We start from the raw sequence: 24,824 nt of genomic DNA on the forward strand, positions 1-24,824 counted from the left end.
AAATGATGGTTGAATTGAGTATTTAAATGCCAAATCTTATTGATTCTACTTGCCCTTCTTTTTAGGAATAATAACGTTATATTGCAAATGACTGATAGGAAATCCCCTTTTTTCTCCCCTAGGACTTAGAGGAATTCTGCTTCCGATTTTGCATCAATCATTTGACTGTAGTTACACAAACTTCAGGCTTTGCAGAAATGGACCATGACCTTCTGAAGAGCTTCATCAGTAAGGCGAGCCGAGTTGGAGCCTTTAAAAATTGACCAACAGCTGCAGCTGAGAAAGGGCCTCTAGTCCTTTCCAATTCCCGAACAAAAGCTTGAGAAGAACAGCTTTCACTTAATTAATGGCTTGATCAGTCCCCCCTAGCAGAGTACACATCTCCTGAGGACAGCTGCGCAGTGGGAGTCGTCGACTCTTCTCTATCAGTTACCTGCCTGAGTCCAGCATTTACATAGAAAGTTGAAAATGAGCAGATGCCATCATTTCCACCCCAGTTCAAGCCCTCCATGCGTTACAAACCCTTTTGAGCTTTTTCACTCTCCTTTTCAAATCACTTCAGATAGAACACCTTCATGTTGGGTTTTGGCAACAATGGCCTCAGGTGATAGAATTTTGTGCAAGATGTTCATTATTCTACAGGTCAGCATCATTCTGATGGCTTCACTGGGACAGAGGTCCATTCACTTTCGGCCCAGAGTTTGGGTTCTGAAGACACCTACTTCTGGGTCACCATGATGAAGGAAAAAACAATACATAACAATTAGAAAACATGGTCTGTGTTTTGAACAGTTATGGTCAAGCTCCTCTGGGACAGTCTTCTGGAGATAATGACTAATTCTCTAACATTCATTAGCCTTCATAAAGGCCTCGCCAATGAAAGAATCAAAGGCCCCAAGGGCTAACTTTACTACGTCGTTGTTTGTTTTGTTTGTTTGGGGTCATGAATTCCTCAAAAGGAGACATTAAATATAAAGCCTTGATTCTGAATGAATGTTATTCTGAGCTCATCTGCCTTACATATGACAAAAGTATCTTTTGTTTCTCTTTGGGTTGACAGAGATGTTCTTCCCTGCACAATGATGATTATTGTCATGTCTATTCTTTAAGGCTTTTGTGTTAGTCTGAAACAGGTCAGTCATACTGGAACCAAAAATCAGACTTCAATTTTAATGGCTAAAAAGGACCTAGTACTCATTTTTTATAGAGATGACTGACAAGATAGATTTTCAGATTCCAATTCAAATTATGTTATCTAATTGCAGAATTGAAACCCTAATGGAAACTAACAAAGAAATATAAAAAGTTCAGGTCCCAACACCGTATTATGTAAGGGGGAATGTTTTAGAGTTAGAAATTGCATCCTCTACTGATCCTAATATTGGATAAGAAAGTGCTTCTCTACAGATAATAGTAGAATAAGTGTTTTTTGCCCAAGAAGAGAAAAATGAAAAATACTAGCCGTTCCTTGCCTCTTACATGCAAATAAATTCATCTGGTATACGATGTTTGTGTTTTCTTTTTTAAAACAATTCTTTCACTAGCAAGGAGTTCCAGAGAAGTTGCACACTACAACATGCATGATTTAACAAAAAGATTATAAATACCATTCGTTTTAGTGCTTATGATCTCTCATCTGCTGTGGTCGGTTTTGACCACTTGATTTCTGCTTTTAAGCATGATATGTGTGTATATACATACCAAGTGTATGTGTATGTGAAACAAGAGATGTGCAAATTTAGAATCTCTCCACTCCAAATGTTTATATAGACTATTTGTGCCTGACCTGTGGTAGAGCCTTCCAAACTCAAATCAGTCTGACCATAATAATGTCGTTTTGGTCCTCTTTAAGAATGAAGGACAGCAACCAACTGTGTATGTATGTGTGTGTATTTTATACATATATATATTCTATACACACGTGTGTATGTGCTAGTACAGTTTTTAAGGTATTAAAGTCTTAAACTACACTCTGACTTTTGAGATGGCCTGTATACATACACACATACACATGTGGATAGATCTCATTCTCCCATTTTGTTTGTTGATGTATTGATGTATTGATGTATCAATTTTCCTGGTTTTTATAAGTGATTTATAGGTCATTCATCAAAGAAACATTTAGATCTATGGGAATTGCCTTTTCTACCTTTAATATAAAGTAGCAGGTAGGTAGGTCTCATAGCCATCTACTATAGCTTCCTCACTTAGGTCCAAAGAAGACGAAGCCAATTAGGCCCCCAAATCCCTTCTACTAACCTTTGTTTCATCCTGGTTGTTATCAGTACCACCTTGCTAGTGTTGTTCAGTCATTTCCAATTGTGTTTGAATCTTCATGATCCCATTTGGGCTTTCTTGGCAAAAATACTGGAATGGTTTACTCTTTACTTCTCCAGCTCATTTTACAGATAAGGAAACTGAGGCAAACAGTTAAGTGACTTGCCTGGGGTCACACATCTGACTGAGGCCAGATTTGAATTCAGAAAAGTGAGTCTTCCTGACTCTAGGCCCAGCACTCTATCCACTGAGCCACCTAGCTGACCTGTTAGAAGATAGTCAATGCTTTCTTGTAAACTTTTATTGACTATTTCAAGTCAAAGTAGGAACATTCAAAGGAGAACAAAGAGAAGCCAGCTTTGATTTGCTCTGTCAATATTCCTCTTAAAAGCATATTGTAGGAGTGAGGGGAGGAAGAAGAAGAAGGTTGGGCAGATCTTCATCTGCTCTGTAGACCAGACCCGTACAACTTGGCGGTAGGTAGGGCCCAAAATTAAAAAAGGCTAAACTTTGGGCTGCAGATGGATTAAACAAAAGACAGATTGAGGATGGTTGGTTGTTACAGGTCGCATGACAAACAGGAAAGAGTGTGCAGTGACAACCCTACATTTTTCGAGGGCTCCCTGAAATCCTTTGGCAGGCTGCAAGCGGCCCGTGGGCCATATGTTATGCAGCCTGCTGTAGACAATGCTACATACATGCATCTGGCATCAGATGCCTTTGCTGGAGTATTTAAAATACTGCTTATCTCAGTATGGTTTGTGCTCCTAGCTCGCAACACTATTATTTTGTGTGAAAGAGAATAGGTGCTTAATAAATACTTAGTGACTGTTGGATAGCAAGGGGCTGGAAAGCAGTATTTTCTTTGAAGTTTTTTGATCGGTGTATATCCTGTCAATCATGAGAACTTAAAAGTCTCTTCCATTTTAACATCACCAGATTTTAAGAAACCGTGTAAATTTTAACAGCTATGGAAAAAGAAAGATTCAGATTAACGAATGAGACTCCCAGAAAAAAATCAGTGTCCTGGGGAGTCAGGCAGTACCTGCACGGACACTTGCAGTAGCTTCTGTGCCTGAGTAGGGAGGGCTAAATGGAAGTTCTTGGAGATGCTAGAACCATCCTGTATAGTTAATGTTAAATAAAGTGAGGTCCCAGAGTGGGACAAAAGATATGTCCTACTTAGTAGGGGAGATGAAAGAAGCTGGAGTATTTGTTATATAGCCATTTCTGACCTTGTTAGCTTGGTAGACCAGGTGGCCATGTTATACCTGTGGTGTGAGGTTATTGGGTTCCTTAATACCATTCATGTAGCTGATACCATTTAGAAGCTGTTTGCTTTTACTTGAAAAGGAGTTAAATATACCTTCACTATTTTTCATCAGGATTATTTGAATTCTCCATGTTGCTACAGTTTGGTGGGTAGAGACCTGAAAGAGGCCCCATTTACTAAGGACATTTATGTCTACCATTATATTAATAATGTCACATCAACTGGACTAGCTGGGACCATTGTGCCAAAGGATTTAGACTGGGTGGTGGTTCACATAAAAGGGGAAGGATGAGAAATTGGCTCTCAGAAAATTCAGGGTCCAACTGGCTTAGTTAAATTTTTTATGAATCCGTTGGATGGGGAGAACCCAGAAGATAATAGATGTGTTCCATAAAAAGGTATTGATACTTGCTCTCCAACAAACTAAAAATGAAACCCAGACATTTATTTGATTTTTTAGGTATTACTCCTGATCTGGATATTTTGATGGCCCCTATTTACAGAGTTACTTGTGAAGTTAATTTCTTTTTCATTGGGGAATAGAACAAGTTTATAACCTTGGAAGAACTGAGGTGGATTGCCCAGTAGGGTCTTCCCTTGGGCCCTTATAATCCTATGGAGCCTTTGTTCCTGGAGGTCTCTGTTGAAGAAGACCAGTCTAAAAACCTTTGGCATGCAATAAAGGGTGGTGGGACCAAATGACCATTAGGCTTTGGGAGCTATAAGCTCCCTAAAGTGGTGAGAAACTGACTTGCATGTTACTGGTCCTTCTTGCTGCTGTATGGATGATGTAGGGTCACACTATTACCCTTTAGTCAGTTGTGAGATGAGTTGAATTATACAAAGTAAGTCCTCTAACAAGATGGGTAGGGGACAGGCTTTCACTGTTAAATGGAAATGGTACATCCAAGATAATGCTCGCCTGGGCCTCTGGGGTGTGAGTGCCCTTTATGAATGCATTAAGAGACCCTGGCCCTTTCAGGCTAAGGGCTTTTCAGGTTGAGAATATCAGGCCACTGGACCCAGATGGATCTGGAGGAGAAAGTGAGGCTGGTGACCTTGCACAGCCCTCCCTCACTCAAATCCATCAACTGCAAGTCATGTCATCATCTCCCTGATGTCATGGTCCTCTTCGAGAATGAAGGACAAACACAAGCCCTTTATGAATAGGTTGTGACATTACTGGAGGGTGAGACCTCCAGTCCCAAACCAAATGTTTCACCTCTCCTTCTAGCCCAATGTGCCACTGCCTATGAGAATCTAGCTGTTATGGAGTGTTCTGCTTGCTTCACTGCAAGCTATGAGGAAGGTCTATATCATTGGACCCTAGCAGCTGTTAATCTGTTAACCAGGGACATCTTAATGGGTGGGGTCCTGGCAAGGCCTCCCAGTGGGCCAAGTTGCATGACTTGAAGGAAGAGCAGGCAAGATTTTTATTTATACCAATTGCTAGGCAATGGCTATAGGTTTGGCTGAGTGGCCTGAGACCGACAGAATTTTTCTGCTGCCTCCCACCATATATGATTGTAGGGCTTCCAGCTGTGGCCCCACAGCTATAATAATGGGGAAGGGATCTACATTGCTCTTTGCTCTCAATGGGCCCAAGGCATATCAGTGTTTCTCAGACTCCTGGTCCTTCCTCCAGGCCAGTCCCTGCAGTTATTACCTAAGGAAGCAACTTCTGTGGAGAAGAGGCCACCCACTCCCACCTACTGACACCCATAGGGCAGGCGAGCCAGCCTAGCTGAAGCAGCAAGACACCCCAAGGGAGGGAAAGGAGGGAGCACGTGCCAGGCAATTCAAATCACCACATCTAGCTTGACCATCAGAACTCCTCAGATACCAATGGAGATAGCCCAAGAGCCTAATCTTAAAAGCTTTGGGAATAGCAATTTCCCCTTCCTCTCCCCTTCTTCCCCCTGACTGCAGGCTGTTTCTAGCTTGAGCAGCCATTATTAAGGGGACACGTTGGAGAAGATGCCCACCTTCCTTCCCAGTTGCCACCAGTGGGCTGGGAAGCCCAAAACCCCAGCTGGCTATTGCTTTTGCAGGTGTAGGAGTTCAGCTTCCTTGGCAGCCATGGCTACTAGTGGCCCAGAGAAGAAGGGTCCCAGCACTAAAACCCTTAGCACCATCAGAATGCTCAACACCACAAATGGGTGTGATTTTGTCAGTGGAAGAGGCATTACCATCTGCTTTGCTGTAGCACTGTAAGGTCCACAGGACTTTTACATCTGACCTGCAGCTGCAGCCTTTCATGTATGTTGTCTCCCCCACCAGAACTCCTTGAGGACAGGGACTGTCTGACTTTTCTGTGTGTATCCCCAGCTCTTAGCACATAGTACTGTGCACATGCCTGATGCTTTTTCCTTTTCCCCTTCACTCGTATTAAGGTCTATAAGAAGCACCATGTATCTTTCTGGTGTGTGTCATGGACCCCTTTGACAATCTGGTAAAGACCTCCCTTTGTCTCAGAATAATGCCTGTTATCTACATTTATAACTTAAGTAAAAGCTAAATTTCGATGAGAGGTTAATGAAAATTAAGATGTAAATCTTCTCGTGACTAATTTCACGGAGCCCCTGAAATCTAAGGATCCCCTGGAGGAGGGTGGTCTGTGGACCCCAAATTAAGAAACCTGCTTTATGTATTAATCTCAAGCATCCTCCTCAGAAGGATCAAAGAATCATAGATTTAGAAGAGAACTTAGAGGTCATCAGACCTAACTAACCCCATCATTTTACATATGAAGAAACTGAGCCCTAGGCTTATGAAGTCACTTGCTCAAAGTCATACTAAGTGGCAGTGCCAGAATTTGAATCCAGGGCCCCGACTCCAAATCCATTGGTCAGTACGATGTGATTCCATGTAGTTCGATCTACCTCTGTTGATTGACCAACTGATTATACTGACCCTTGTTCAGTGAGGTTTGCCCTCACTGCAGATGATTGCTATTCAAGGTGTGGGATGCCAATCAGGTCTGCTGCTGAAAACCAAAGTACTATTAAGGCCCTTCTTTCCTAGGGTTCCCCTGGTACAATCATCTCTGATCAAGGGACTCATTTCACTGTGAAGAATGGTAGGAATTGGGTAGGCTGCTTTTTGTTGGGTGTTCCATATTTCAGATCATCCTCATGCAGCTGGTGTCATGAACCATTGGAACAGACTTTGAAAATAACAGCGTTGCCATCACATCCCTGAGTATCTGGGCGGGAGTTCCCATTTCCTAGGATCCTCTTTGTGATAAATCAGCACTCTGCTCCCAACAGTGTTTTGGATCCAACTATTAGGATGACTCTCTTGATCCATATAGATTACTGATGGATATAGTCCCAGTTGTTCCTTACCAGCCCTTCTGTCCTCTGTGCAGAGTTACCTGGGCCTCAAGGTTCCCTCCGTCTCAGAGGGTTCTGCACAACCAGGGGAAACAGTTGAAGGTCCCAAGTTTCTTCCAAGAATGGTTCAGACAGCTCCTTTCTAGAAATGGTTTGGGAGACCAAAGGGTGGAATTATTATGAGGGGCTTTACTTTTCAATAATGTTGGGGAGATATATTGTCTTTTTACAACAATAATGAGAGGGAGTTTATTTTGATAAAGAGGTCCCTTAAGTTTACCTGAACAAATGAAAAAAGCACAATACTAAGCAAGGAGACGGTCCCTGTTCCTTGGCTATAATTTGAGTACTTGGATAAAAGGGAAAGGGAGTCTTCAACACCCCGCCCCCATCCCCAAAGTGAGGGAGTCTCTCAGAAGACACCTCCTTTGATGGGAGGGGAAGAGTGTGGCTGATGTGCTGGAGAACACTGCATGGTGGGTGGCAGCAAAAAGTGAATCTGGGCATCAGTTTAGGTCCTGGGATGTGCGGCATTCAAGAAGTTTGCAACCTCTTACCCATTTCAATTCCGATATTCCAGACCTATGACAGGGCCCAGTGACAATAGGTCTGTCATTTTATTCAATGCATCTGATGGTTTTGCTCCTGGCCATCATGACTTATTTTAAGCAGGGAAGACTTTTATGAACTGCCCTTGACTTTATTCCTCAACTGTCTTAAAAAGACTTTTGTGTATGGTTCGATGTTCTTAAATTTGTGTTAACTCCTGCTTATGCTAGGGGTTGATTTAGGATTATTTTAGTGGTGAAAGTCCTCCTAAAAACTTTTAGGGACTTTAACACAAAGGGGTACTCTTATTTTATGCAGGCTGGGCTGGACTTTTAAGAGGGCAGGGAGACCATTTAAAAGACCAGCCCAGGGAGACTTAGGGCTAAAACTTTCACCTTACCATTTGTCTCCTTTCCTTTGTCATTCTGTCAAAATTAATGCTTCAGTGTAAAACTGAAAAATAGTATTGTAACGTTAAGGTTGATCTTCATCACAATGAAAAGTTGTTCCATCAAAAATAATGACAATTAGCCAGCATTCCTACAGTATTTTAAAGTTTACAAAATGCTTCACAAATATCTCATTTTATCTTCACATCAACTCTGGGAAGTAGGTGCTACTAGCATCATTCCCATTTTACAGTTGAGGGAACTAAAACAAAGGTTGAGTGACTCGTCCAGGATCATAGAATTGCTGAGTGTCTGAGGCAGGATTGGAACTCAGATTTTCCTGACTCCAAGTGCAGGGCTCTATCAAATATATAACCTAGCTACCTCTGCCACCTGTGTATCAGACTTCAAGCCTATAAAAGTTTCTCTTCTTTACCCTTTTATTTGCTCTATGTCTTAATTTCAGAGACAAATGTTTGTTTTTTTTTAAAGGAAAGACAATACCACTTACTTTATACAATCAGACATGTCTACTTGCATAAGTTCAAGATAACAACAAACTTAGAAGTGGCCCAAGATGAAAAATCTTCAATTCAAATTTTATGATTAGGGTCTAAAAAAATAAGGTGCCTTCATGTTCTCAAATGATGGCAAAACTGGATTAACAGTTTCAGGAAAGAGTTTAGAAATTAAAAATTATAATTCTGAGAATCAGAAATTCTCATTCATCTCATATAATAAAAAAATACTTCTGTCACTTTGTCGGAATATTACATATATACACATGCACACATTTATGGAACACTAAAGAGACACTATGAAGTCTCAATGGCTATTTTATTTTTAAAGGAGCTAGTAATTATAGAAAATAGCAACATACACTTTTAAATGTACACTCTTTAACCCATATGAACAAAAAAATTATCAAGCCATCAATAAGAGATACTTGCTGGCCCATTTAGGAATTTTACAATGTACACCTTTTAAGTTCCTAAATCCTTAGCATTAATCCTAATGTAAATATAGCAAAAGTATATGTAATTCTTTGACCTACAAGGTAAAATGGCCTTCATGAAATTCATGTGAAAATGAGGGAATTGTGTATATAATAATGCTTTTGTAAATATATCAGGAAAATGGTCAAATATAACACAAAAGTTTAAAATTTAACTGATGATGAAATAAAATTTCATTTCCTAACAAAAAGCTCCAAATCAGGGTAAGTGAATTTTTTTTAAAAAGGGTATATCTATGTGTGTATATATATGTATGTGTGTGTACACACACACACACACACACACACACACACACACACTCACAAATATACTGACTAAAAGTGATTTCTGTCAAAAGCTAGATGAAGCTAACTTTAAATATCACCTATTTTTAATTCTCTTTCTAAATAAGTTACCCACACAACACATTTTAAATACACCTTTGGGTGCCCCAAAAAGCATTTTTCCCATGAATTGTAGATGCTTTGAATTGGAGCAGCTGCATAAAGTTCACCTCCATACATGAATGTCTAACCCTCAAGAAGGCTATCCCCCAAGAAGATTTGTTTAGCTGTAATTTTAAGATGAAAGCGTGTTTTGTAAAATGCAAGGGAGTGTTAGGCTATGCTGGTTTACAAAATGAATAGCTGTCTTAAAAGATGAAAATCTAAAGCATGGCTCAAATTTAACGGTCATTCTAGAGAATACTTAAACCTTCCTTATTTGAAACTCGATGGACGAACAGTTACCATATGATCCTTTGTTTAGTCAGATCTCTCTGAAACACAAAGGTAGAGTTTCCTGTGGCTAACGGGGTCGTCAGCATCTGTAGGACACTTCATTTCTGTCTTGATTCTTTAGGATCCAGAGTAAGATTAAAAGTGCACATGGGCTATATTTTATTAGGGGCATAGTACAACACATGGCCCTTTTCAAGTACTCCAACTGGTACTTTATATATTCAGTAATTTGGCTGATATAAAAACCAACAGTGTTGGCATATGCCCAGATTTCAAACATAAGTACAATGGAGGAGAGAAGCAAGAAGAAGTGTTTCCTGGCACTGAGGTATGGAACCTGTATCAGTAGTACAGCAGCATCAGGAGTTTATATTTTGCTTTCTGCTTGTACTTATGTTACAAGATTTGCAAAATAAACAAACGGTGAGTGTATCAGATTCCAAGAGTAAAATAAAATCTAATGTATAGAAAAATCAGTATTTTTTCAAGTAATATCTCCAATTTCCAATATCTATTTCAGCTGAAGAGTTCAGGATAACAAAAATGTATGGGCAATCGACCAACTTGTATTTGGAAGGTAGGAAAATCTTCTCAAGTGTGCTCACATTAAATTAAAAAAATACATAAATTAATAAAAGTGGCATATATCGTACACATGCTACATCATAAGGCATAGTATTCAGAGGGATAATGATGGGTGTGTCTGCATTGTCTTCATGTCCAATCTGAAAAGCACATTTTCTTTATACTTTAGAAACTGAAAACAATCTGCCACAACTTTAAAGTGGCATAAGACACTACATCTTGTACAAAAGCACTGTACATACTATGACAACACTGTAAGTAACTCAGGGGTCTCACACAAAATGCATGCCCCTAAAAGATCCCTGCCTCCCAAGCTGAAAGCTATATTTATACTACATATGGTAGTAAACAGAAACCAGACAAAGTATGCTGTTCAGTAAAGGAAAGGCAATGAACAAAGACAAGTGCTGGGCAAGGTCCTGAGAAGATTTTCATTTTTCCTCCTTGCTTGAGGTATCCATGCTATCGTTCATTTTCTGCTTTTGCATTCTTGTACGAGTAGATGCTAAACAAAAACACAACAAAAACCATTAAGAATGTTAACAGTCTGTTTGATAGGAAATACAGATTAATATAATATAGATTCATATTGGACCCAGCCCAACAAAGTACAAAAGCTTAAAGATTTTGTTATACAAATACCTGTTTTACAAATTTCAGAATTCCCTAGCCCATCTTTGACTCTTAGATAAATCCTAGAAAGTTACTTGAGATCCATACAAGTTAAATGACCTGTCCAAGGTCATGTAGCTCATAGGAGTTAAAAGTGGGTTTTGAACCCAAGTTCTTTCTGACTCTGAGCCGGACTTAGTGAGATCTAACCACTACACCACAGCTGTTTCTAAGCAAATAAATACAGGAGCAAATAAACTAAAAAATAACCACCATGTATTTATCACAGTGAGGTAGCACTAGAATTGAGAATATATACTATCATTTCAAACCGTTACACTCTATTTAAAGTATTCAGTGTAACAAAGCAATAGAGAATGCTAAAAATCAGACCAAATTACACTGTGTGTGTGAGCGAGAGGGAGAGAAAGAGAGAGAGAGAGAGAGAGAGAGGGAGAGAGAGAGAGAGAGAGAGAGAGAGAGAGAGAGAGAGAGAGATACCCTCCTCTCCTAGAGAACCACATACAAACTGGCCACCTAATCCTCATGTCATAAACCACAGCTCCTGGCTTCCTAGAAACCACCAGGCTTGACCTGAAATCACCCCTGAGCAGTGTGCACTCCTTGAGCTGGTCCTGACTATGTCTGCCCTCCTAACATCTGAGGCAATTATACAAAGTTATGGCTAGCTGTTCTTTGGGGATGAAACTACTTTCCCAGGATAGCAAAGATAGCTGTTACTTCACAAAGGGTTATTTAAGGCCAGTAACTGAAATAGTAAAAGGAAAAAGCTGAAAATATCAACAGTTAGTTAAGAATTCTTATTAACTGCTTAGTGGTTAGTTTGTTTTGGCTCTTCTGGAAAAGTAAAGTGGATTAGTCACAGTGTAGTGGACGTCTTTTTCTCCTTGGGGCCTCGGCATCTTGTGATAGTCTTTTTCGGGATTCATAGGGTTTGAGAAGTCAGAAGAATCACAGGAGTTTCTGAGCCTCAGCGGTTAAGTCTGCCTCTTGGGTAGAATTATTCAGCTACTTAGTTAGGCTCAGAGCACAAAGGCTTTGGACACTGTCCTAAAGACAGAAGCTTGTTATTCATCTCTAAATGGGTCACCAGGAAATGAATTCACTATAGCAACTTAGTTCTACTTGCAGAACACATACAGACTTTCACAGAGAACTTTTTGTAACCTCCAAAATTCCTCACATGTTGGTAAATTGTATATTTATTAAATGGCTTCATATCTATCTTTCTTATTTTTTTTTTAAACAGGAACTATTTGAGGGCAGCTAGTAGATACAGTAGATAGAGTGCCAGGCCTAAAGTCAGGAAGATTCCTCTTTCTGAGTTCAAATCTGGCCTCAGACACTTACTAGCTGTGTGACCCTTGGCAAGTCACTTAGCCTGGTTTGCCTCAGTTTCCTCATGAGTAAAATAAGCTGGAGAAGGAAATGGCAAACCATTCTGGTATATTTGCCAAGAAAACCCCAAGTGGGGTCATGAAGAGTTGGATATGACTGAAAAACAACTGAACAACATTTGAGAGTTAAAATTCTTAAAGTGTGGGTCAATGCAAAATACCAAAAGAGATAAAAAGTGGACCATTTGCAAAATTTTATTCCATAAAGTAATGAAAAAAATAGTTTTGAAACTGATACATTCCAATATCTTAAAAAGTCTACATTTTTGTAGTTAAATTTTAGGTAGTAAAGAAGCTTAAAACTAATTTATGATAATGAATTTTAAAACTTAAAGGATTATTTTAATGTCTGTTCTTCCAAGGGCTTCACACACTGCTTTTCATATGACAACATCTGACTGCTGGATGAATGTTGGAATTGAGGAATAAATCTTTAAATTCTAAATACTTTTCCATCCATATACCTGTTATTACCAATCTAAAAATGCTTGCATGGAGCAAAAAAGCAAATATCTTACACATAATAATGATGCCCACATGTTAGTTTTATGCAACTACAATACACATATATAAACACCAAACATCTTGCAATACTCTTAGAAAGCTTTATCAATATAGTTGTTATCTTACACTATTTCTTAACCAGAGCCACACAGAATTAAATGTAGCTAACCAATACTGTACTTGGCTAATATGCCTGCACAGAAAAAACTTTTAGAAAAAGTACAAAAGGGGGCACTTTCAGAAAAATGAAGGATGACCTCTGGGAATTGACAGAGTATAAAGTGAGCAAAACCAGGAGAACAATTTATACAATAACAGTATTATAAAGACAAACTACTCTGAAAGATATAGGAACTCTGGTCAATGCTATGACCAATAAAATTTCAGAGGACTCGATAAAACATGTTACCCACATCCTGACAGAAAGGTGATGGATTCAGAGTGCAACCTGAGACATAGCCAATGAAGTAATTTGTTTTGCTTGACTGTACATGTTTGTAACTAGAGTTTTGCTTTGCTCCACTCAAATGGAAGTGGAGAGCAGGTGAGAGAGAAAGGGGAGGATTTTCACTGATTGGAAAAAATTTTAATTAAAAAAAAAGTATATCAAATAATGATCACTTTTCTCCTACAAGTGGTATACCTCACTGTTCACAATAGATATAATTCTGTAAAATTGTGTAAAAATAAAATTTTTATAAACTGGATATGGTTTTAAGTATAATAGGGTGAATTCTCTTACATGAGAAATTTCATAGTGAACATTTTCATAAAGAAGAGTGTCCTTTTACAATTTGGGTTGCCTGGAACTCTCCTTTGCCACTCTCACACGGGCCTGTCAAATATCCTTTGATCACAGTAGATTGTAACCTCTTTGAGGACAAGTGAAGTGTCATTTTTTCCAAATCTCTGTATCCCCTGAACCTAGCACAGGAGGTGCCTAATAGAGGTCTGCTAAAGCACCCTTTACTTTTTCTTTTTATACATGTGAATTTTCACAAGCCAGGTTTTCTAATCTCTATTTGCATCTCAATTGCTAAAATTACTGTACAGTTGTATCACTTTAGCATCTACAAAGAAATTACATATACTTACTCATTTCTGCAAGTTTCTGTTGAAATTTGGATTCCCCAGGGAGATGTTTGCTTCAGGAAAAAAAAAACAAAATATTTTGCCTGAATAATACAGTATTATTGCATGCATATGTGTGCACATTTGTAATAGTTCACATTTATATAGTGCTTTCTAATTACAGAAAGTATTTTAAAGACATCAACTCATTTGATCCTTACAATAATTCTATAGTGTTGGGAATATTTGTATGGCTATTTTATAGGTGAAGAAACTGAGGACTTGGAGATAGGGTAATGTACCCAAGATCACAGAGGAAGCCAAGGGTGGAAAAGGACTCAGATCAACAGATTTCTTTATTCTTACCCCAGTACTATCACACTCCATTACCTATAATTTTAACCACTTATTTGATGCTATTATTTTAGTGTACTGATTAATTTTATAAGCTTATGAAAGTGAATCAAATATAAATGTTCCCCAAATTATAGTGCTCCATTATTTTTTCTAGCAATTTTCATTGAAATACTAATTCAGCTTTCTTATAATAAAAGGGCTTTATTATTTAATGATAATGAACTGTTGTAAAATTATAGTAGCATTAGAATAGTTGTTATTAAATATGCTATTTCTCCAATAAACTGTGGTAAAAGGTGATGATGCTATTTATAATATTTCAGCTTTTCAAAGGGTCCTTCATCTGTAATTCCATTTAATCCTACAATAATCCTATGAAATAAGAGTAGGGCTATTTTCCCATTAGACAGATGAGGAAATTGGGGCACAGAAAAAGTAAGTGCCTAAAACTAAAACTAGTCAATAGCAGTGCAGAGAATGCAGGCTCCCCCGATTCTGAGCCCCTACAGCAGGCATTCAGAATGCAGCTGTGTAAAATTAATAGAAAAGCACATACCTTCCATCCGCTTCATCTGGTCCTTCAATATCAAAGCGTAGTTTTTTAAGTGGTTTAGGAGGGTTGCTTCCTTCAGCACTTCTCTTGAGCAAACGGTCACTGCTACACACCATCTGGTTTATTTTCTGAAACTTCTCAGAAGTCTAGAAATTACAAAATTACTAAATGGTTTATTCATTTAAAACCAAAAAAAAGGAATCCTGACTCTTTTTAGCACTTCTCAAGGCAGCAAAGTTATACCTGTAGCAAAGCATGAAACAAATTCAACTGTTCAGCTTGAAAAAATAATCAGAAAGTATCTAAATACTTTAATTTAGCTAAAGTTTGTGATAAATGCTAAGGACAACAGAAAAAGCCCTTTAACCTATGCTGGGGTCTTTTAAAGTATGTTTCTTTATGGAAAGGAAAGGAAAGAATTCCTGCTTGGCATAGATGGAAACATGGGAACAGAAAACTAAGAGAAGGCAGAACTACTCAACTTCTTTTTTGCTTCTGTTTTCTCTACTATGGGGAATGATATTCATGATGGGAAAAATAGGAAAAAAAAGTGATTAACAGAGAACTGAAAAACCACTTTATCCATGGAGAGATGGTAAAATGCACCCACGAACTGTTTTTGTCTTTGTATCCCTGGCTAACAGTATACACTTAATAAATGCTTATTGACTGACTGTTGGATTAGATTAGAAAATAGAGGGGCTAGTTAAAAGTCATTTCATGTGAAAAAGGTCTATAGTTATAATAATTGAGACTTAAATATGTCCACAGTGTGATATAGTGTACAAAAAAAGATAATATGAACTTAGGTCACATCAGCAGAAGCACTGTGTCCAGAACAAAGGAGGTGATAATCTTACTGTATTCTGGCCTAGTCAGATGACATCTGGAGCATTGTGTCCAGTTCTGTACATCATATTTCAAAAAGGACATTGACAAGTTTGAGACTAAGAAGTGGTTTGAGGAACTATTGATATTTTACCTAGAGAAAAAAACTTAGGGCAGGCATAATAACTATTTTCAGCTATTGAAGGGATGTCATATAGAAGGCTAACTGAACTTATTTTACTAGGCTCCAGAAAGGACAAGGACCAGTGGGTGGCAATTAGAGGGAAACAGAAGGAAAACTTATTACCAATTAGAAATTATACAAAAATGGAATAAGCTACCATGAGGGTTATAGGGGTTTCTCTCACTGGAGGTCTAGATGACTATTAGTCTGGGATGGTCTGGACCAGATTCATACTTTAGATAAAGGCTGTGACTAGTTTAGCTTTAAGACCCCTTCTAATTTTTCAGCTTTCTTATTTTTTATCAGCTAAATGTTCTAGAAGGCATAAGGAAAGTTGGAGAGTAACAAGTTCAGAAGCTAAGATTTGGGAACTTGAAGAACTAGAATGAATTAGATGACCCTGAAAAGACTTCCCAGAAGCTTAAACAGCATGGGAGAGAAATGTAAAAGTAGTTAAAAGCATGGTATCAATTGGAGAATGGCTGAACAAATAATGGTCTATGAATATATGATAGTTTCTAAGAAACCTAGGAAGACTTTTATAAATTGATGCCATAGTGAAGTGATTAGAGTAGTAATTTATACATTAGGAACAACATTGTTAAGACACAAAAAACTCCAAAAGAGTCAAGAATTTTGATCAACATGATTCCAAAGGACCCATGATAAAATAAGTTACCCATCTCTTGACACAGATATGATGGACTCATGCTGCAGATCAAGATATATATATACACACACACACACACACACACACACACACACACACACATATACATACACACACACACACACACACACACACATATATATATATATATATTTATATATTTCATGGATATGACCAATGCCAGAATTTGTTTTTCTCGACTATAAAAATTTAAAAAAAAAAGGAGGGAAGAATTCTGTTTTTTTTATTGGGGAGAAAAAAATTTTGCTAATTGGAAATAAAATAAAGGTGGTGCTATGTGGACCGGATATTTTGTCATATTAGTGAAATTTGAGACATCAAAGTCTCTGGTAACTTGGACCACAAATGTAAGATTACTATAAATTATTCTTAGATTCAAAACAGTATAGCAAACTTTTCTGAAATTTTACAGGAAACTTTCAAATTCTATTTAACATACCTAATTGAGGAATATGAATTTATCATTTTTAAAGAAAACTACAATTTTATGCAAATTAAATACTTACACCAAATGATTCACCAATTGAAACCAAGATTCTGTTAAGATAAAATAAAACAGATTAATTGGCTTGAGAACATACAGAAAATGACAGTTTAATATGGACATATTATTCTAAAGATTAAGTTTATTAAAAGGAAGATTTCTTTATCTCCTACATCAATGAAAAGCTATTCTCATTATGAATAAAAACAATAGAGGTGCCTAATTTTTTCCCAAATTATGATGATGCTTTAGATTTTCAATGGCAGTTACTCTGAGCTACCAGTTTATAAGAACATTAATAGTAATAACAGCTAACATATAGTGCTTTAAAATTTTTATATTACTTTATATATGTATACATACATATGTATACATTTTCAAATCTATATCTATATCTATATAAAATTTCACTTGATCCTCACAGCCTATTTAATTTTACAGATGAGGAAACAGACTCAGAAACTAAAAGACTTGCCCATGGTCACATGGCTAGTAAGATTCTGAGGCAAAATTTGCACTAAGGTATTTTCTTGAGTCTAAGGCCAACACTATATCCACTACACTAACTAGGTGACCTGTTATGAAACCCTAAGCTATCATTGCAAAGAAATATCATATGATATTCAAGAAAAGAATACTAAATTTTATATGAGCAAAGAGTCAAATGAACAAATAGAATTTCTTCTAATAAATCACCTATGTCTCTCTCATATAAAAATATCAAGTCAAACCTAACTAGCTTTTTGCCCTAAGAGATATACTTGGACCTTTCTAGCAGGTGTTCTAACTATAGAAAAACTGACATATGGTAAAAGATATCTGGTACTTTATCATATCTTTCTCAAACAGTACTTTACAGTTTCACTAGCAAAATGGTTTATTGATAAGAATGACAAACTTAAGACACTACATTCTCATGAAGTGAATTGTTAAAGAAGGGCTGTATTATGCTCCATATAGGTTTTGAATTCAATGTATTTCATTTCTTTGAAAATTGGTAACCCAGTAGAATATTAAATATGGTGTTGGGTAGGGTCAATGTGTTTGTTTTTTTTTATTTATTATTTTTAGTTTTCAGCATTGATTTTCAAAAGAGTTTGAATTACAAATTTTCTCCCCACTTCTACCCTCCCCCCCACTCCAAGATGGTGTATATTCTGGTTGCCCCATTCCCCAGTCAGCCCTCCCTTCTGTCACCCACTCCCCCCTATCCCATTTTCCCTTACTTTCTTGTAGGGCAAGACAGACTTCTATGCCCCATTGCCCGTATATCTTATTTCCTAGTTGCATGCAAAAACTTTTTTGAATATCTTTTTTTTTAAAACTTTGAGTTCCAAATTCTCTCCCCACTTCCCTCCCCACCCACCCTCCCTAAGAAGGCAATTCCACATAGGCCACATGCGTATCATTATGTAAAACCCTTCCACAATACTCATGTTGTGAAAGACTAACCATATTTTGCTCCTTCTTATCCAATCCCCCTTTATCCAATTTTCTCCCTTGACCCTGTCCCTTTTTGAAAGTATTTGTTTTTGATTACCTCCTCCCCCTATGTGCCCTCCCTTCTATTATGCCCCCCTTTTTATCGCCTTCCTCTTTCTTTCCAGTGGGGTAAGATACCCAATGGAGTGTGTATGTTATTCCCTCCTCAGGTCAATTCCAATGACAGCAAGATTCACTCATTCCCCCTCACCTGCCCCCTCTTCCCTTCCTACAGAACTGCTTTTTCTTGCCACTTTTCTGTGAGATAATTTACCCCATTCTATCTCTTCCTTTCTCCTTCTCTCAATATATTCCTCTCTCATCCCTTAATTTTATTTTTTTAGATATCATCCCTTCATATTCAACTCACCCTGTGCCCTCTGTCTCTCCATATATGCACATTCCCTTCAGCTACCCTAATATTGAGGTCTCATGAATTATACACATCATCTTTCCATGTAGGAATGTAAACAAAACAGTTCAACTTTAACAAGTCCCTTATGGTTTTTCTTTCTTGTTTACCTTTTCATGCTTCTCTTGATTCTTGTGTTTGAAAGTCAAATTTTCTATTCAGTGCTGGTCTTTTCACTGAGAAAGCTTGAAAGTCCTCTGTTTTATTGAAAATCCATATTTTGCCTTGGAGCATGATACTCAGTTTTGCTGGGCAGGTGATTCCTGGTTTTAATCCTAGTTCCACTGACCTCTGGAATATCATACTCCAAGCCCTTTGATCCCTTAATGTAGAAGCTGCTAGATCTTGTGTCATCCTGATTGTGTTTCCACAGTACTCAAATTGTTTCTTTCTGGCTGCTTACAGTATTTTTTCCTTGACCTGGGAGCTCTGGAATTTGGCGACATTATTCCTTTTTTTGGGATCTTTTTTCAGGAGGCAATCAGTGGATTCTTTCAATTTCTATTTTACCCTCTGGCTCTAGAATATCAGGGCAGTTCTCCTTGATAATTTCTTGAAAGATGATATCTAGGCTCTTTTTTTGATCATGGCTTTCAGGTAGTCCAATAATTTTTAAATTATCTCTCCTGGATCTATTCTCCAGGTCAGTGGTTTTTCCCATGAGATATTTGACATTGTCTTCCGTTTTCTCATTCCTTTGGTTCTGTTTTATAATATCTTGATTTCTCATAAAGTCACTAGCTTCCACTTGCTCCAATCTAATTTTTAAGGTAGTATTTTCTTCATTGGTCTTTTGGACCTCCTTTTCCATTTGACTAATTCTGCCTTTCAAGGCATTCTTCTCCTCATTGGCTTTTTGGAGCTCTTTTGCCATTTGAGTTAGTCTATTTTTTAAGGTGCTATTTTCATCAGTATTTTTTTGGGTCTCCTGTAGCAAGTCATTGACTTGTTTTTCATGGTTTTCTTGCATCACTCTCATTTCTCTTTCCAATTTTTCCTCTACTTCTCTAACTTGCTTTTCCAAATCCTTTTTGAGCTCTTCCATGGCCTGAGACCAGTTCATGTTTTTCTGGAGGCTCTTGATGTAGGCTCTTTGACTTTGCTGACTTATTCTGGCTGTATGTTTTGGTCTTCTTTGTCACCAAAGAAAGATTCCAAAGTCTGAGTCTGAGTCTGTTTTTGCTGCCTGGCCATGTTCCCAGCCAACTTACTTGACCCTTGAGATTTTTGTCAGGGTATGACTGCTTGTAGAATATAGAGTACTTTGTCCCAAGCTTGAGGGGCTGTGCTGTTGTTTTCAGAGCTACACAGCCAGCTCTGCCACACCAGTGTTGCTCCGCCTCCAAGAACCGCCAACCCGGACCATGACTCAGATCTAAGCTGGCTCTGCACTCCTGCTCTGATCTGCCACTTAATTCCTCCCACCAGGTGGGCCTGGGGCTGGAAGCAACTGCAGCTGTAATTCTGTAGCTGTACCACCTCAGCTGCCCCTGGGGTGGTGGCCGAACCGTGAACTCCTTTCACTCTGTCCCACCAGCTTTTCCCACTAACCTTCTCTGTTGTCTTTGGTGTTTGTGGGTTGAGAAGTCTGGTAACGGCCACAGCCCACTGATTCAGGGCACTAGGGCCTGTTCCACCCGGCTCCCAGTCTGGTTGGTCCACGGCCCAGTCTGGGCTCTGCTCTGCTCCACTCCCCAGCTCCGTGTGATAGACCTAACCCCACGACCATCTAGGCTGTCCTGAGCTAGAGTTCTGCTTCCCTCTGCTATTTTGTGGGTGCTGCAGTTCTAGAATTTGTTCAGAGTCACTTTTTATAGGTGTTTGGAGGGACCTGGGTGGGAACTCATGCAAGTCCCTGCTTTCCAGCCACCACCTTGGCTCCGCCCCTGATTCAATGTGTTTGGTTTTAATGAAAAAAATTTTTTTTTACCAAATCTTTCTTACCAAAGAAAGCTCACTGAGGGAGTTCTGGGGGAGAGGGAGGCAGTAACTCCCCCTGCTCCACACCAAAGAAACCCTTTAAACAGACACCTGATTTTACCAAGGAAAACAAAATAGATACCATTAATAGTATAGAATGACTCACTACGATAATTTAAAAATCACTTAATTAGAAGTAATTTGCATAAGGTTCTAATAAACTAATTAATGTGACATAGTTCTTGCCCTTTAGAAAGGCAGTATGATGAAGTAAAAGGGACACTGAACTAATTATCAGGAGGATCTGGGTTTTAGTTCTATGTTTTATGTTAATTAGTTTGGTGACCTTGGACAAGACATTCCTCTGGCCTCAGTGGTTGCACCAAGTGATCCTGAAGGTACTTTCTAGCTCTAACATCCTCTGATTTTATGAACTTACAACATAAGAGAATCAATGCTACTAGTAGGGCAGCTAGCCAAATGATAACTAAATAATGGATACATTGTACATAAAAATATTAGCACAGACAGAAGAAATGAGTAATGTTATCACATTAATATTGCCCTAAGTGTTAAAGAATAAACCCTTTTTTGATGAATATTTATCATCGTATTCTCTCCCTACATTCTACTTGTGTATTAAATATGACCTTTCACAGATGAAATAATTAAAGGTTGAATGACTTGTTTATGGTTAAACAATACATAGAATATTTAGAGAACTTGGATATAGAAGGGACCTAGTCATTTAGTTCAACCCTCTCATTCTAGGGCTGGGGAGAAACAGGGAGGTAAAATTACTTGCTCAAAGTTACAAAGTCAGTAGGAAGCAGAACCATGATTCAAACACAGGTCTTCTGAATCCTCATTTGGGGAGCCTTCCCCTATACCTGTAGGTAAATACTTAAAAATGTGTCTATATTTCTACCTAATCAAAGATAACATATTTGCATGGCAAAAATTACTTTTTCTTATATGTAATAAGGTTACTGGCTAATGAGGGCTCAGTCCTTAAAGCATAAACAATACTTTGTGCTTGGTACCAAAAAATAGAAAACAAAACAAGGTATTAACAGATTTCCTCTTCATTTGGTTGTTTTCTTATCCATTAAGTACAATCTGATTGGCCAGTCATTTTTAGCACTGTAGGTTAATCTTCTTCTCACTTTACACAAAACAAGTTTCAAATAGCCCATGATCCCATGTAATAAGGCAAATGGAACACATCAAAGCTAGGAAGCATTTGTGGTTGATGTGGATGATAGTCTAATAATTCAATGTTGCACTGCACCTTTCATCTGAGCATGTAAAAGAGCTTCAAAAGCACCAGCTCACTGATGCACAACAACCTTTTGAAGTAGAGACCTGCCCAAGGGTATATAAGGAGACCATGGGAAAACCAGAAATAACAGTTAAGTCTCAATTTGAAATTATTTGTTCTAACAAGTTTATTCTCACTCTTAATGGGATATTGCTTTTCTACTATGGAAGAATAGTCAAGACGCACACAAAGTGTTCATAAGACATTTGATGAAATCCAGAATGGTTAATAAATGCAAGAAAAAAATCTACTTCATTTAGCAGATGGGTTTCAATAAAAATAAATGTTTCAAAGGCTTACAACCAAAGTGAGAGCCTCAGCTCTGTGTCTAAAAGAAAGCAGGAATGAATAGAAATAGAGGTATTTGCAGGTTTATATCCTTTAACATATGATCTTTTTTTATTCATAAGCCTAAAGACACTACTTAAGTGGATGGTAAAGTTTAGATGAAAAGTTCTGGTTTTTTACAAGGACTTTTTAATCTTGGATCAAAATTATTTCAATTTATTGTTCTTTGCCACTAGTTCAAAAAGAAAACTAGCACTAACCTTGATCTTGGAGTCATTTTTGTGGGAGTTGGCAGGCCTTCTGAAAATTTGTATGGACTCTTCAAGGGTGATATATAAATATTCCCTCCAGGAACACGTAAAGGAGAACTAGAAAACTTATAAGGACTCCGAGGAATGTGAGGTATTGGTGATAAGGTTGGGGGCTAAAACAGCAAAAGTAAATAAATGTTTTTAATATTTTTAAATTGGAAATTTTGACACAAACACACAATATATTCTCAACATACCCTGGTGGAAGCATATTGTAGAATATTTGTTTTTAGTTTCTGCATGAAGACTAAATTGTAGAAGACTATGATGGAATCATATTGCCCTTCTCTGATCAAAACACGTTTGAAAGTCTGTGGAGAAAAAATTATGCTAAATGAACATATACATTCATTTCAACATTTTATTTTTTCTTAATTCACACTTCTATTTAAATACTTATGTTGTAATGTGCTCTTCAACAGATTAAAACATTCAATCTAACAAATATTTAAGCAGGCCTTACTATATTTAAAGAATTCCTTGTGGAGATGCAGAGATAAAAATGACCCAATCCCTATTAACAAGAGTTTTAATCTCATGGGTTTGGGAGTGGAGATGGAAATAATAAAACATACACAAATAACTATGATACAAGGCAAAATGTGGGAAAGGCAAAGGAAAAGTCCAGACAAAAGTCCATAAAATTTTGTTGTAAGATCATGATCAGCTGTGTGCATTAGAAGATGTTTCATGAAAGAGTCAGTCCCTATGTAACCTTGAAGGAAGGAAGAGAAGGCTTTCAAGAGGGAGGAGGGGATGGAGGAGGAGGGGGAGAGGGAGGTAGGGAGGGAGGGGGAGAGAGAGAGAGAGAGAGAGAGAGAGAGAGAGAGAGAGAGAGAGAGAGAGAGAGTGAGAGAGAGAGAGAGAGAAATAGCATGCATGAAGGGCAATGATGTGAAATAAGGCTGGAAAGGTGGACTGGAGATGTAATGTGGGAAGCTTTAAAGGAACTTGCATTTTATCCTATAGGTAAAGGTTATTTGAGCAGGGGAGTGACATGGTTAGATCTGTACCTAAGAACACTACGTTAGCAGATATGTTAAGGATAGGTCAAAGAGAGGAGAGGTTACAGACAAGGAGACTAGTAAAGAGACTTTGTAAAATAGTTTGGTCAGAAGTACTAAGGCCATAAAATAGGTATGGGGAACATAAACAGAGGACAGAAGACCAATGGTATAAAAGATCACAGGATTGCATGTAGAAGTCCTGAGGAGACTTCAGAGGCCATCTAGTCCAATCCACTTATTTTATAGATGAAGAAACTGAAGCCCAATACGTTAAGTGATTTGCTCTCACAGGTAGTAAATGGAAGCAGGATTTGACTTATCCATTGCTTTTACATAGGAGGTGAAAATTATAGAAGAGACAAGGTGACTCCATAGTTTTGAACCTGGGTAACTAGGGGGATAATGGTACCATAAAAAGAAATACAAAACTTAGACGGAGAGAGGGTTGAAATGATTTCAGTTTTGGACATGCTGAATCTGAGTTGCCAACAGAACATCCAGTTGGAGATGTCCAGGAGTCAGGTGGAGATATGGGACCAGGACTTGGGAAAAAGGTTAGCTATATAAATTTGAGCACTGTGTACACAGATGTTTAAAAAAGGAGTCATCGGAGAGGATTAAGTAGATGAGGCGGCGTGGCTTTGTGGACAGAATGCTGGACCAGGAATCCTGAGACAGTTAAAAGTGGTGGCATACGCCAGGTGAGTCAAACCACCACCACTACTTTGATAATTACTTCCCCTCAGATCTTAATGGAGGTGGCTCAGGTCTGTAAGCACAAGAGCCCTGGAATAGCAGTGTTCCCAAGAACAGCAGCCTGCTTCTAGCCTGGGCCCCACAGTCATCATCAACGAGAGTCACCATGTGGAGAAGAGACTTAACGTTGTTGCCAATATTACCACCATTTACTAGCTGCCACTGACAGGCAAATAAACCCCAATCCTGGGAACAGCAAGACACCTCCAGACTCCAGCTCTCTTTACAGCCCAGCACCCCAGACGACATACAGAATGCAACCACCGTGGTCCCCGTTAACTGCCAAAAGTTGCTAAAGAAGCAAGGCAATCAGGACCTGGACCAAGAGTCCTGGTAATAAAAGAGCCCTAACCCCTTCACACATCACCCCTATCCAACTGGCCCTGTTTATAGTCCAGCCCCTGCAACCGTCTTCCAGGGAATCAGCTCTGTGGAGATGTGACCTGGCAACTGTTTCTGCAACTTCTGTAGCCTCTGCCAAC

The 24,824-nt window shown here is 38.3% G+C and overlaps 2 protein-coding genes across 8 annotated transcripts in view; one reads left to right on the forward strand and one right to left on the reverse strand.

The window, feature by feature from the left end:
* Window positions 1-1,506, forward strand: part of RCBTB2 (RCC1 and BTB domain containing protein 2) — a 56,098-nt gene extending 54,592 nt beyond the window's left edge. For all 7 annotated transcript variants that reach the window (XM_036746643.1, XM_036746640.1, XM_036746638.1 and 4 more), the window contains one exon: window positions 123-1,506. In XM_036746643.1, coding sequence (XP_036602538.1) covers window positions 123-263 — 141 coding nt within the window. In that variant the 3' untranslated portion in view covers window positions 264-1,506. The remainder of the gene's footprint in view (window positions 1-122) is intronic.
* Window positions 1,507-8,641: 7,135 nt separating this feature from the next.
* The window catches only part of RB1 (RB transcriptional corepressor 1), a 181,577-nt gene continuing 165,394 nt past the window's right edge, over window positions 8,642-24,824 (reverse strand). The window contains exons 22-27 of the mRNA XM_036746636.1: window positions 22,777-22,890; window positions 22,529-22,692; window positions 16,868-16,898; window positions 14,662-14,804; window positions 13,773-13,822; window positions 8,642-10,648 (exon numbers count right to left, since the gene is read on the reverse strand). Of these exons, the coding sequence (XP_036602531.1) occupies window positions 10,575-10,648; window positions 13,773-13,822; window positions 14,662-14,804; window positions 16,868-16,898; window positions 22,529-22,692; window positions 22,777-22,890 (576 nt within the window). The 3' untranslated portion in view covers window positions 8,642-10,574. The remainder of the gene's footprint in view (window positions 10,649-13,772; window positions 13,823-14,661; window positions 14,805-16,867; window positions 16,899-22,528; window positions 22,693-22,776; window positions 22,891-24,824) is intronic.

The sequence above is a fragment of the Trichosurus vulpecula genome, chromosome 2, assembly GCF_011100635.1.
Source record: "Trichosurus vulpecula isolate mTriVul1 chromosome 2, mTriVul1.pri, whole genome shotgun sequence".
In the NCBI taxonomy this organism is placed as follows: Eukaryota; Metazoa; Chordata; class Mammalia; order Diprotodontia; family Phalangeridae; genus Trichosurus; species Trichosurus vulpecula.